The 15,289-nt window shown below is 39.2% G+C and overlaps 1 protein-coding gene across 1 annotated transcript; it reads right to left on the bottom strand.

Moving 5' to 3' along the window:
* Positions 1 to 356: 356 nt before the first annotated feature.
* Positions 357 to 7,040, bottom strand: irx4a (iroquois homeobox 4a). The gene is made up of 5 exons (XM_086309913.1): positions 6,684 to 7,040; positions 5,526 to 5,777; positions 4,543 to 4,649; positions 2,478 to 2,788; positions 357 to 1,632 (listed from the first exon to the last, which is right to left on the bottom strand). Exons 1-5 carry the CDS (start codon positions 6,726 to 6,728, stop codon positions 926 to 928), a joined length of 1,422 nt encoding a protein of 473 aa, XP_086166039.1. The 5' UTR covers positions 6,729 to 7,040; the 3' UTR covers positions 357 to 925.
* Positions 7,041 to 15,289: the final 8,249 nt, after the last annotated feature.

The following is a 15,289-nucleotide window of genomic DNA, read 5'->3' as shown; positions in this document are numbered from 1 at the left end:
AAGATGTTGAAATATTTCGATAATATTATCAGAGAGCAGAGAGGGGAAATCAATAGCCCGACATGAGATATGACTGTGAACATCCCAATTACAGCCTGTTTAGAGGGAATTAATGAGGCAGATCTTAGATACTGATATTGTTCTGTCTTGTGGGGATGAGCTGCCTCATTTTCTTCCCGTCATTGCACAAGAGTGAGTGTTTTCTGGGGGGGAAAAAGAGGGTGTGAGATGTTAGATCGTGAGAGTATTTTATGGTTTAGGAGTGATGGGAGTGCTGTTTTAAACTGCAGGATGCTTTTTAAAAGGTTTTCTCCCCTCAGCCTTGCAGCAGGCCCCATATTGCGGGGGAAGGGTTAAGTCATTGTTTTAGATAAAAGCAAACGCAAAAGTAGAGCAGAAGGGGGAACGGCCTGGTTCAGCACCATAGACAGCAACTCTCACCATTAACCCGACATCACAAGCGCTCTTCAGAAACCGACTGTTTTTATTTTTCAGTGAACAAAGTTGAAACGCTCTCATCCACTCCCAAGGAGAGCAGTGCATTAGTGAGACTTATTTTTCTTTTATTGGTGATACTCAGCTGCTGAGACCTAAATAATATTCAATTACATTAGCATGCGCATATATTAAAGAAAAAAAATTAAAAGGAAAAGGCTTAGGCCTACATTTTTTTGTTGTTGTTTTTTTCCCAAGATGTAAACTTTGTTATACATTTTTGTGCGTGCGTTGAATCGAAATGTTTCCCTTCTGTAACTCGAGTGTAACAGTTTATGGCTACAACTGTTTTAATAAAGAATAAAACATAACAAGGGAATCATAGACACGCAATAGTTCTCTCTCTCTTTTCTTTTCTTTTTTCTTCCATCCGAGTTTTAGTCACAAAAAGTCTTCCACTCTCTTTGCAAGAAAGGATCATTTGGTTTTGTTAGGAGCAGAAAAGTTTATTGATAGTTTTTGGAAAACTCATGGCACTGTCTTTGGAGGAGTTTTGATGCTGCTGCAAGGCCGACGTGCTTCTCTCAGCCTCCAGAATTGTGCCTTTGGTGTTCGTGGTCCAAGAGACGGTGGTGTTGGTCAGGGCTTGGCTCAAAGTGCTGTGCCTGAACAAGGGGTCGTGAAAAACCCCGTCCACCCAGTTTCTCAGGGTTGTGACCGGCGAGTCCTGCCTGTCCAGGCCGGTCACGGGGGAGGTAGCGGCGGGGGACGGGGTGAGGGAGGAGGGCGGGGGCTGGCACCTCAGCATACAGGATGGGTACTCTGTTTGGTTCAGAGACGTCGCGGTCTGCGCCAAAGACCAGATCCGAGGTTTGCCGTCTAATATCTGGTGCCCTTGCTGCTGATTATAGCACGCCTTTTCCTGCTGTCTGCTGTCCGACTGGAAGCCGTCGTTATGATTCGTTTTGAGACAACTCTTGCTCAAGTCCTGCTCCTCACCGAGAGAAACGGGGATGGAGAGTTTCAGAGACGCGTCCTTGAGGAGGTGTTCGCCTGGGCAGTCGGTTGTCGTTGTGGTCATATGTGTGTTCATGTGATATCGGTGCTTCAGCTCACACTCAGAGCTTTCAGACTCCAGCGTGTCGAAATCGTCCAAGTCGCTCAACTGGAGGTCCTTGTCGGGCCGGCTTCTGGTCTCTGGAGAACAAGAACAGAAAAGAAACGAGGGGCGTGTCAGTCAGTGTCACACAGCAGGACAGAAAATAGGCTTCCAATCAAAGGTGTAAATTAATGTTTCACACCTGCAAATTATAATGTTTGGGGAAAATAAAGGTTCCCTTAAGCTAAAAAAAACAAACAGAGTTTTAATTCCAATGTATTCAACTCTATCACAATTAACTGCTTAATCTGATATCAAAACTCCAGGAGTCTAAACTTATTTATATATCTGACTCTTTTTTAACTCTGACTGAGGCCTGTCTCATGTTCCTCCATTAGTAAGTTCTTAGTGTTGGCCCAGTCTGATGGCAGGCCTGTGCAGCATAGTTCAAAAATAATGTTGCTGCTGACAGGTTTCACGTGTCATATAGTAAACGTGATTAAGCCTATAATGTGGCACAGATCATTGGTAAACCTTTCAGTCAAACAAATTATTTATTATCAGGATGTAGTGTCTATCTATAATTACAGTATAAAACCTTCTATTAAAAATATATTTCTTTGTAAGAGATGTCAGAGTAAACTAAAATATGAGTGTGGTCAGGTTTTATAGGACTATCTGTACAGTCTGGTATGGAATTCAAAATGCTGCAGAATGCTACAATTTGTAATTTAAGGAAAAGTCTATTTATTAAGTGTCTGTCTATAGCTGTAAAGGAGCAAATTATTTATTTAGTCTTTATAAAAAAACTAAATAAAAAAAAACATAAATCTCATCTTTGTTATTGTGAACTATATGAAAAGTCAAAAACTTCCCTTAGAAAGAGTTCAGCTTTGGAGTTTTACAGCTTTACTTTATCCTTGCAAAGCACTCTGACACTAACCATCGTCATTGTTCTCGCTTTTTATCTGCTCCTCTTGAGATCCATCCTCATCATCGTCATATCTTTTCTCCTCTGAGCCCTTGTTTCTCGGCGGCCATGTCATCTTGTTCTCCTTCTTGAGCCTCCTTCTAGCATTTGCGAACCAGGTGGAGACCTGCGTCAGGGTCATTTTAGTGATAATGGCCAGCATGATCTTCTCTCCTTTAGTCGGATATGGGTTCTTCCTGTGCTCCTGTAGCCAGGCCTTCAGCGTGCTGGTTGTCTCTCGTGTAGCATTCTTTCGTCTTGTTCCCCCATCCATGGAGCCATATCTGTTAATGAGAAGAAGGCAAGCAAAATACTAATGAGAGAGTAAATATAGTATGTAACGCTTGTTGCTTGACAATTTTTAAAGCACTGTCCTGGCAGTTTCTCTCCTTACAGCCATGACAGAGCCATCTGCATCTTGGAATTTTTCTGAGCTGATGCGTATCATGTTTTATAAGCCTTGGAGTCACACTCCTGCCTTCGTCAGCGCAAATAAAATTTAAAACTGAATATCAGAAGCATGTTTCACTTAAGAGATATAATTCCGAAGCTGTAGCGAAAGGCATGCAAGCAGAAGATCATTACCCTGTCAAAGGTTACATACTGTACACGCTAATATTTCATAGAAAGCTGCAAAGTCATGTGAAGTCCACAGAAAATGCTTTATAAGACTGAAGGCATCAAAAGCAACAGAGACTCTGACAACGTCCCTAAAACCCCCTCAGATAATGCAAAGCTCTCACAAAGTTAATATGCTATTACTGTCATTTAAAAAAATATAAGCTTAGTAAAGATGAAGAGTGTAAATTATGGTAAGCATTCTTTTTTTCTGGTCATTTTTGTTGTGCCACCTATTAAAACCATTCTTAGCACAGGCTACAGCTCTTTCCCTACCCTCACCTCTCCCACAAATATCAACCATAAGCCTACATTTAAAATGCATGCTGTTGATTTTCAGTCCGCAGTGAGCTGTAAAAGTCCTCTTGGGAGGCTTTTATGAGGCCTTTATTGCTCCGTATAGCTTAGAGCAGGTCATGCACTGAAAAGGGAATCAAAAGGAGACAAGTGCTGCACCTTTCCTTAGCCTGTGTTGTTCTCAGATAAAATAGACTGTAAAATTGCTTTATTGAGTGTAATGATGAGCCCTCAGGTAAAAGATGAGTGCAGACAGTATGGTGCTGCTGTTGGCCTGCTTGCTCATCTGGGTGACACAGGTTATTTAGCTTTTTGCAGTGTGTGCACTTTCGAGCATCTTTTGCCCTTTATGCGGTATTAAAAGTGATTGGCAAAAGCACTTGTCGCTTAGGTTTTGGGCTACATGTTGAAAAGCTCGAAGTCTGCATAAGACATCGAGTACCGCCAATACAATATCGAGTGTGATCAACGAATGTGCAATAATAATAAAAGCAAGCATGTGGTATCACAATGCAGTTCTGATACCGCTGCTAGGTTCTGTTTTAAGGTAAATGCACAGTCACATATGAATCACGTTCACACGCTACCTTTTCACCACATCACAGACTTATTGCGGATGTCAGCTGATTATTGGGAAGACCTTTCAATATGGCAGGCATGCTCTTCACAACAGTGTACAGGCCTTATGTTTTGATGAAAGGGGCATGGGTCCTCTGAGGCAATTCACCCCATCAGAAAAGAAATGTGTCATGAGATGAAGGTGATCACCCAGTGTTGCTTGACGCGATGAGAATGGCCTTGACCCCTCAGGAATGATTGATTTAATGCCAGGAAACTGACCCTAAACTACAGCTCAATATTTACCTCTCGCTTTCATTTTAGTTACATCTTGTGTTTGTTGCTTAAGAAACCTGGGATAAGTTTTCACTTTTTTGGGATAGCAGACTTAAAGCGCATAGTTCAAAATTATTTCTGATGTAACTGACTTCCCTCTGTTTTTCTGCCTGTACCACATTTTACTCAAGCAGGATATTGGGTCTACATCAAGTGGTCTGTTGTTTGAACTGATAATGAGCTTTTTTAACATGTCAAAAAAGAAAAATCAGCTGTCACAGAAACCTACCTGTCATACTGATACTGCCCCAAGGTAGGATCATAGGGGTAGTAAGCTGTGGCCTGGGTTATTCCCGCATGCGCAGAAGCTGTGGCATCTTTAGTATCAAATGTACCCTGCAATCATACAGCAAGACACATTTTTAGAAGAGTGACACACAAAAAGGAGAAGGTATTGCAGCATTTTAAACAATCAACTTGACAAGAAGAGATGCGCATTGGTTGTACTTTTAGGTTGCCATCAACAAGGATAATGATTCCCAAAGAAATCCAAACTATCACAAAAACAAAAGCCCAATAATACAATACAACAATAATGTTCTGCTAAAAGTGAAGAAAAAATCCATCTCATATTTTGTGTACATATAAATATGATTGTATACCAACTGCAGGGACAAGACTTTTTTTAAGGACTGAAAAGTTGGAACTCTGATTATTTTTAAAAACAAATCAGACAAAATAAATAATTAGAATTCACAGTTGTAGGTAAAATAATGTCTAAGAAGATTCCAACCACCCCTTTACTGCCAACAGTGATTCCACTACATGGAATTTTATATGAAACCAAAATGAAACAAGCAATACTTTACTTTATATGAGCATGTCTTCCTTTTAGAATCATTCAATTAAAATAAAAAAATTAATTAAATAAAGAAGTTATTTGCACTCATGTTCTGACAATTTTATCAGGCTGAGTCTTCAAATTCACTTTTGCAGAGATGAAACAGACTGAAAACGACGGAAATCACATACGTTTAAAATTAACCTGCATCAACACAAGCTGATACGAAGTGTGTTATTCTTTGGAGTGAATTTTTAATTTCCTTGAAACGGTTGTCTTGAATATAAGAATGCATCTTCTGCATTTAAAGGCTAATGTTTTGCTACGTAGAACATTAAAAATGAGAGGGAGAAGAGAGGTGTGCCTGCTTCAGCTTCTGAACCTTGCAGGTCCATAAATCAATGCCAAGAGGGATCAGATGAAGGGCTTACCAGTGAGTAGAAAGCGGATGCGTCCGTGCCATATGTAACGTAATTCCCATAGCCTTGACCACTGGTGTAAGGGCTCCCGTACACTCCCAGCGCAGCGGCTGAGCTCAGCTCGTGTCTCGCCGTGGCCAGCAGCCGGCTCTCATACACGGGACAGTAGACAGGTGTCTGTCCGGAAGCCGCTACTCCGGAGTCGGCTATGGATCTGCCGGTGGACTCGCAGCAAGTGGTCAGAGAGTTAGTTGTCATCAGGAACTGGGTGGAGATCAAGAGAAAATTCATCGGCTGTTTTTTCTTTCTTTCTTTTTTTTTTTTTTTTTTAAATTAGAACATAGGCTGCTTAATTTAATGTTGCACTGAAACAGAATGACAGGTGACGAAGTTAGTTTAAAACTTGTCTTAAAAATTGTCTTGATTAAAAAAAGTTCTACACGTTTCACTTTCACAGATCGCGAAATTAAACTTGGCTATAAAAAAGTTCGTTTTTAAAATTATACAATTTACTTCTTTTGAAATGATCTACATTGTCTACCCTTTTTTTGTGGATTGCCCATTTAAAAATGGCAGATCTATTGGCGACTAAAATAGATCAGAGCAGACCAGATCTAAAGTCGAACGCCACAACTCTGTTCGCGTGATAATATGCGCGTAAAACTGTCCAAAATGTGCCGTCTAACAGGCTTGATTCAAAATCCATGCCTTGCAAACAGATACATGCTTTTCCCAGAGATTGCTCGGTAATACCTAAAGTAAAGAGCCAAACGATTTTTCATGGCTCACAGCCAAAATAAAACAGCTGCTGTTATAGCGCAAAACACACATGGCGTGTGCTGAACAAGTTGCCATGTGTGTTCCAAAGCAGATAAACATATGGTTAACATTACACAGCGGCTATTATCTTACAGAAATCAGTGAACAGGAGGTCGGGGGTCTCGATGGTTTCTGGATACCTTCTTTTCACCCCCTTTCTTTCTCGCTTTAGCTACACAGGTACCACTGGCTGCAATGCAATACCTTTCCGGTGCCCGAAAAGACATTAAAAGTCTCCCGGAATCTTGGCTAAAGTGCGTAAAGGGATGAAGCTTAAATCGATGAGACAATCACCCGTTGCGACATGAATACCACAGCATCCTATAAACAAACGTAGTTACACGAACTTACTTGTGGAGCAGACGAATAGGGATATCCAAATTGTGGATATGACATGGTAGAGAAGTCCCCCAATATCCAGAAATAAAGCGAGACTGAAGGTCTCCACTCTAACGCAGGCTGCGGCTCTGTTTGACTGTACCAATTGATTGGTAAGCACAGGCTCCTAGGATGCTTATAGGGCGAAGCAGAGTAGCATGTTTAATTTGTAAAAAGCCCCCACTCAAACGACTTTAAACTGCATTAACTAAACCACCTAATCAAACCTGTCCTTTTCCTTTTTTAAAACTCCACTAACAATAAATAAACGCATTAGGGAAACACGAGCTTCTTTGCCAAGAATAATCACTTTGTTGTCAGATACATATTTTTGCCTATAAAAAGTAGTATAAAAGACGTCAGCAGCAGAGGCAGGTTGTTTTAAACGCCGGTGACTGTGACGTCAGAAGTTTCCCACTCTAAAAATGACCAGACTGTAACTTTAATATGCATTTTCTTTCTCAGGATGACGAGAAAAAAACTGAAAGCACGATATAAAGAGGAAATGTTTAATAGAGTAAAAGGCACGGAGTACCTTTATGAACACGAATATGTCCTGGAGATTAATTTGCACGAGCAATCAATCAATTAGGCCAATCAGTGGCTTAAATATGCACACGTCTGTATCCGCTTAAATGAATTAGGCCTAATGAAGCACATTCCTATCATTCCTCCGAACAACTTCTAATCACACTGGGAGCTAATTGGTTTCAAATTAATTTGTGAAGAATATTTTCATACTAAAGATAGCAGCCAAAGATGAAACTAATTAATTAACAAAGTGAATGTATTTTATAATACTAACATTCGGTGCAATATCTATCTATCTATCTATCTATCTATCTATCTATCTATCTATCTATCTATCTATCTATCTATCTATCTATCTATCTATCTATCTATCTATCTATCTATCACTTGTGTATTTGTTAGGAAGACTCATCAAACTGCTGTAAAAACCCCCAAAACTGGCTCGCCACCTTGCCGGTGCGCGTTGCCCTGCTTGGAGAATCCCGGGTTGAGACATGTGGATAGCCCCAGGGGTCACTCCTCAAATTAATGATGATGTACTCCTCCTCCTTCTCCTCCCTCCCTCCTCCTTCCTCTCTCCTCTCCAGCTGGATCTCTGCCTGCCGGTGACAGGTCGATTGAGAGTGATTGATGACTATCTAGGGGACCCGGGCCAACATAATAATATGATTCCGGCACCTTGCAATAATTGCTTGCTTTCATTTACAGATGAAAGAAGTAATAAAGAGCTCTGAGGACGAAGACGTTTGTGCTTCGGTTAAGTAACTTTTGCCTCGTGTCGCTCTTTTTTTTCTTTTTAAATAATTTTTGTGAAGAAGTTGGGTTTCTGTGGGAGGGTGGGCTTTATAAGATGTCTGTTCTCTCATTCATTTTGACAAATTGAATTATAGGGGGTTAGTACCTCCAAGCAAATGGCCGCATTAACACAGTGAACGGGGGGGTCAAAAGGGATCAGCCAGCCCTTTTTAATTTGCATTAACTCTAATGCCACCTCAACATTAACAACCCGTCTGAACCGCTCAAGCATACACTCACTCACAGCTCTCACACACACACGAACACACACGGAGGGCCTACTGCTCCGTTTTGTCTTATAAATTTAGACTTTTTTCCTTTATTGAGTTTATGTGCGACGTAGTGCATAAAGGCAGGGCGGGACCCAATTTATCTTCAACATCACACACGGGACGAAACGAAGGAGAAAGTGATGACACCTTCATTTTGGATTGGGGTAAACACAAATACACACGCGCACGCATTATAGACTTACCTGGGCGTCCAGCTTTGTCTGTTTCTATTTGCATACCCCTCTACACATGTTGGTGTACAGAGGTAAGGAGAGACACATCCACTGAACTATAGGCTACGGCTCACACCTCCTCCCCCTCCCCCTGGGTGTATACCTTTTCATTATCCACTGCGCTACCCAGTTTTATCATGCGCCCCTGATAAAATATTTAGGCGCATTAGTGTATGCCTTTTAGACGGAAAATAAAGGAGGTTCATGCTTGTTTAGCGTTTAAAGATTAAAAGAGGAGATTCTTTTTCCCCTTCCTTCCAGATGTGAGGAAGCAGAGATGCTCTGTGGTTAAAGTGGCGCAAGCAGGGGGAAGATGCTGTTCCATTTTAGGGCAAAGGAGTAATGCTTATGGTCTGGTTGCACTTGTGTGGTTCCTTCCTTTTTTACTGAGGATAAACACGATAATCAGAAAAATATATCAGTTACTAATGATCTAGATTAATGAGCCACTTGAAGGTGGCTTTACTGTACAGATTAGGATAGATAGCTGTGTTCAGTAGAGACCTGGTGTAGGAGCATCCATCATGTTCACAGAGCAACATAAATCAACCCCTTCACTCAAATTAGACTATACATCACTATATTGCAAATTACTCTGCATAAGAATACCCACAGAGAGCTTGAAATTGTGCTCATCCACATCAGATCAGCCCAAATTACTGCAATTTGAATAATCTTTAGTTGCACTTTGAATCGAGCCTGATAACTTGCATTGACTTTCCAACGGAACTCATAATACAAAGTGTCAGTTTCCTGATAATCTGCTGTTGATTAATGAGCCAAGAGGAGGAGGAGAGTGCGCGGGAGATATATGTGTGGGACTGTTTACGTCGAAAGAAATACACACAGGAAAGTGGAGTGGGAGCTGAGTTTACTAAGCGAACTATGTTGTGGGTTTGTTAAAGCCATCTGTCAGTCTTCTGGTTTGAGGTCATATGAGGAAATCTTTAAAAAAAGGAAAGTAGTTTGTCCATATTTAAATCTACATGGTCTGGATCTGTAAGAGCTGGGAAAAAATGTAATTTACTTGTAATTCATTTTTCATGTTGATTTTTTTCAGATAAGAATTTTTTTTAACTTTGTGTGAGCAGTTTATACTCCCAGACTGAAGCAGCAGAGGCAAAATGTGTGCGTTCTGCTCACAATATGAGAGCTGACTTAGAACTGAGACAGGAAACTTGTCTGAATCAAGTGTGGTTCAGTGATAGTTCTGATGTTAACCTCTGCCATGTTCAAACTCCCAGACGTGGGTTAAGATCAGGTGAACAAACTCAGTGGATCGTCTTTATGTCTCTTCTCTTCTCTTCTGGAGCTATGAATGAAAACGGAATGTTATCCATAATGGCATGTTATTTCTTTTAAAGGCATTGGTCTTTTTTGTTGCAGTATAGAGTGCATTTTGTCACATTCTGTTTCACCTTATGTGGACAATGCTCCAGTGCTCTGATGTCTTCTGGTCGACTGTCTCAATAACTGTTTTTTCAGTCAGCAGTGTAGAAAACCAACAGTGACCTCAATAGTTGAAGACAGCTGCACAGACAAACTCTCTCTATGACATGAAGCCCCGAGCAGCTCCCAGGCTTTCCAATAGTGTCCATGTTTCTCCTTCTGTAGTCGTGGAAATATGTCTAAGCATTCTTACACACTAGCAATCAAACAGAATGCTTATCCAGCACAACATCAGTCTAGATACTGTCTAGTCTTGGTGTCCCACTGGAACATTGATCTCTAGTGATCTTCTCAAAGTATAGCTTATTTCTCTTTTAAAGTAAATTAACTGTTTTTCCTCAGTTATCATTGGGTTCTAAAGCCTAAGTTTATTTATTTTTTATATAAGTGGAGCAGAAAGCTTGGCTTCTTCAAGAACTTGGTGTAAAAAATAGGAATTCTTTGTTGTTGCTAGCAGTGTCTTGGTGGTTTGTACACTGTGACCAGCAGTCTTTTCAAACTGGAGTTGTTTTTGAAGTTGATTCCTTCAAAGTACTGTTTTTCCAGTTAATTCTAAAAATATCAGTCAATTAGTAATGGATACCTGTAATGGGGTAAGTCTATAAGAGACAAGATAGAGAATAAGCTGGTAAACAGCTATTTTTATAAAGATTTCTTTTCTTTCTTCCTTTCTTTTGTGATTTCCTACTTTATTATTTTTGTTCATAAGAAACAAAATACTAAATATTTTCTTTTACTGCAGGCATTTTTGCTTGTCAGAGGGGAAAGGTAATGAGGGCTCAGTTCCATTAAGTGTCCCATAAGTGGAATTCATTGTGTTTTCCCTACTGTGATAAGTCAAAATGTTTGCTGTGAAAAAAAGTCTACAGATGTTTACTTAATGAATTATAGTATAAAGAAAAGTGTAGCATGCTTTTTATTAATTAAAATGTTTTGACCAGATTTCATTAAAAATATGAGACGATGCTGCCTTATAACGGTGTAATTTCTGGACTGTACAAGCTGTTAATTAAAGCAATCCTTTGTCCCCGTTTTGGGGGGTATTTACAGCTGGCTACAATGTTAGACAAAAGGCAATATTTGTGAGATGTAATTTATGGGCTGTAATCAAAAGCATTACAAAGCTGAAAGAACAGATTGTAATTTCTGTTATTGCACAACTCCATGAAGCAACACTTTAGTCACTCAGGATGTGGTGGGAAAGATTTGATATTTACTGCATTATGCATATTATGAAGATGGACTGTGATGAATTATGCAAATTATGCAGAATTAGCACCTTGTATCCAAGTAGGGTGCAAAGCAATGATGGTAAAATCCAGTGAAATGGAGCTTCCACTTTATAAAAGTAACATGATAATATGCTTGAGATGAATGTACCCGACCCTCTATTTCTCAGTTTTCCTCTAGCTCCCATCTCTCCGGGTGTTAGTCTTCTTCAGCCTCTCTAAGAGGTTTAACATGTCAAAGTTCTCTCAGGTCATTCATAATTGATCACCACTACGGCAGCATCTTCGCTGCACTTAGTTAACTAGCTATCTGCAGGTGTTCCCTTAGCAACTGGCCGGGCACTGAAACACGGAAGTACTATATGTAGACTCCCAGGTCCCCAAAATGAGAACCCAATGTGTCTTGTAAATCCTGGTGTTGGTCCTATGTTCACAGGTTGTGTTCTTGGACAGACTTTGTATGTATGCCCATTACGTAGACAAGGATATGAGGGAACACAATCAAATCTCCTGTAAAACAGGCAGCTGTTTTGTTATCCCTGTACTGGAATCCCCCCCCCCCAAAAAAAAGACAAAAATGTTTGAGATCATTTGTACAACATCTGACCTCATTCTATGTTTATACTTATTTAATTATTCTTTAGACATTTCATTACTAGTCATTTACTCTACCACTTAAGTGATAAGATCTTGTCATAATTATTTGACCGCTTCTAGTTCGAAAACATTTATTGTGCTTAAGTGGCTACTCAACTGCTACAGTAATCTTGATATAACATTTTACAATCTAGTGGAAAACTGCAGGGATAAAAAGTTAATGTACCTTGAACTTGCAGTAGAGGCTGTCTCCACAAGACCATCTCGGTGTCTATACAATTCAATTCAATTTTATTTATATAGCGCCAACTCACAAGAACAGTCACCTCAAGACGCTTTATATTGGATGGTAGAACCTACAATAATACATACAGAGAAAAACCCAACAATCATATGAGCAAGCGCTTTGGCAAAAGTGGGAAGGAAGAACTCCCTTTTAACTGTACGAAACCTCCAGCACAACCAGGCTCAGGGAAGAGTGGCCATCTGCTGTGACCGGTTGGGGTGAATGGAGCAAGAGTATACAGTAAGTAATTTTCTTTAATTAAGCTTGTAAATTTAAATTAGAAGAAAACTTTAGGCACTTTCAGTGCCCTAATAACTGACTACAGCTAATTTTGAGTTACTTAACTTTATCAATGGATGATGTGTAGCACACTGGTATCTTTTGAATTATTTTTAATGCAAATATTTGAAAAGAAAATGTTTAAACAAAACAATGTGGCTTCTTGTTTCATTTACTCACAAAATGACCAAGGAGTCAATTTTTAGTGAAATTCTATTTCATTTGCTGTAGTGGTAGTTATCAGATTTTTGGGCCCATGTAACGTATACGGTACTTATACAAATTTAGCTATTCTTATTCCATTACTGATATCACTTATCGATTTGATTCCCTATCAGTTCTCTTATTGATTCTCATTGAGTTTTCATCGGCTCTGCTTTAAGAGTGACAACCATTGGATTACATGCTGTGTGGTCAAATGTTTGTGCATAGTGGAGGTATTTCCCTCTTTTTTGTGATTAGTGGTGAGGTCATTGAACAAAAGCAATTATTACACATATTACGTGGAACACTTTTCTTAAAAGTAATGCAGTACGATACTTAATTAATCAATTGATTAAAGTAATGTTGATATTCATGTTGTAGACTGCACCACTATTTTCCTGCTCGGACACAACTGTAGGAGTGCAATAAGCAGGGTTGATACCGAAGCAGACTAACAATTCCAAGGAATTGGACTAATCGATTCCCATCCCAAGTATATAGTTTATGGATGCTGCTTAAGCTCCATAAACTGAGCTAACACTAAGCTCGCTAACACTAAGCTTGCTAGTGTTAGCTCTAACTTAGCACAGAAACCACACTTTCAAATATGGTTACTTCTGATTCTATAAAAAAAAAGAAAAAAGAAAAAAAGAACGTAGCATAAATCTCTTTATTGAACACATGTAATTCCCCATTTTTCGTAAGTTAAATCTACTCTCATATTTTATTTTCTGTAGCAAAAAAAAATGCATTACGTTGTGCAGTATAGGAGCAACAAACACAATTTACTTTACCCTGAGACCAAATCCACCAAAACAAAAGTTTGTAGTTTATTTTAACATTTTAATTTTGGGGAGTCTTTGGATGCTTATTATATAAGCATATGGTTTTGACTTTAACTATATTACCTTTAAAAATTAATCTATTTGGTAGGGCAAATCTATGTGTACCAGATACACTATCTACATTTACTGTTCAGTGAAAAACTATTTGCTCCCCTGTTGATATCTTCGGTTTTTGCATTTTTTTCACGCTTACGTGTTTTAAATCATCAAACAAATTTTAATATTAGACCGTGAAAACTCGAGTAAATATGAAATGTAGTTTTTAAATGATGACTTCATTTATTAAGGAAAAAAAGATATTCAAACTTGCCTGGCCCTGTGTGAAAAAAATGTCCCCCCTAAACCTAATACTGGTTGTGGCACCCTTGGCAGGAAAACTGCAATCCAGTGTTTGCGATAAGTGGCAATAAGTATTTCATATCAATATAGAAGAACTTTGGCGCACTGTTCTTTACAGAATTGTTTTAATTCAGCCACTTTGGAGGGTTTTCCAGCATGAACATTCTGTTTAAGGTTGTTATTTTTATTATTATTTATTTGTTATTATTATTATTATTTAGAGAGATTCTGAGGTGGACTAGCTGGTGTGTTTCACATCATTTACCTGCTGCATGATCCAAGTGCTTCTGAACTTCAGGGCACGAACTAACGGCTGGGATTCTCCTTCAGGATTTTCTGGTATAGAGCAGAATTTATGGTTCCATCAGTTACAGCAAGTCATTCAAGTCCTGAAGCAGCAAAGCAGCCCCAGATTATCACATGACCACCACCGTGTTTGACTGTTCATTTGATGTTCTTTTTATGAAATGTTATGTTAGTTTTTTTCTCTAGATAACAGGACCAGGATCTTCCAAAAAAATTAACATTTTGTGAGTCCAGAGAATATTTTCGCAAATGTTTTGGGGATCATTAATATGTCTTTTGACAAATGTGAGCTGAGCTATTGGTTTATTTTTGGTCAGCAGTGGTTTTCTCCTTGGAACTCTCCAAGAAGAAATTTTTGCATATCGTCTTTCTCATTGTTGAATTATGAACTCTGATCTTAACAGAGACAAGTGAGGCCTGCAGTTCTTTAGATGTTCTGCATTCTTTTGTGGCAATTTGGATGAGCTGTCAGTGTGTTCTTGGAGTAATTTTGGTAAGTCAGCCTGGGAAGGCTCACCACCATTCCCAGATTTATCCATTTGTGGATACAGGCTCTAACTGTAGTTTGCTGGTGTGACCTCTGTAACCTTTTCCAGACTGATAAATGTCAGTGATTTTTTTCTTGATTTTCTTTCCATTGTGGAATGCTGTGTTGCTTCTTAACATCTTTTAGCCTGCTTCACTTTGTCAGACAGGTATAGTTTATATTTACTCGGGTTGTCTAATATTAAAATGTATTTTATAATCTGAAACATTTAAATGTGAAAAATAATTTTAAAAAAACCCAGGAAGGTGAAAATACTTTTTCACTGCACCACATCTAATAATGGTAAAGCTTTCTTTGTCTGCCCTTCTGGAAAATACAACCAGCCTAGTCAGCAAAACAATGATGCTTGTCAATCAATCTGTGTGTGTATTCGTGTGTGTGTGTGTGCTTGTGTGTGTGTGTATATCTGTGTCACTAACAGCAGACCATCATGTCATACATTGGAATCATGCTGATCATAGCATTATGCACACAAGGGGCCAGGTGGCAGATTTCTTTGTCATGGCAGACCCTAGACCAGAAAACTGACTTCCTTGACTACTCCAACACCTGCGACCACCAATAGTGCAGCCAACCCATCTGCAGCCATGTGCAGCCACCAGTTATTGAATATATTTTCACCACATGAAATTTGCAATTGTATATATATATGTACTAATATATATAT

The sequence above is a fragment of the Aulonocara sp. 'chitande type north' Nkhata Bay genome, linkage group LG11 (assembly GCF_057382095.1).
Source record: "Aulonocara sp. 'chitande type north' Nkhata Bay isolate Kocher_YH1m ecotype deep benthic linkage group LG11, A_spYH_male_GT1.1, whole genome shotgun sequence".
NCBI lineage: Eukaryota > Metazoa > Chordata > Actinopteri > Cichliformes > Cichlidae > Aulonocara > Aulonocara sp. 'chitande type north' Nkhata Bay.
The sequence above is the reverse complement of the archived record's forward strand: the minus strand, read 5'-3'. Positions and strand labels throughout refer to the sequence as shown.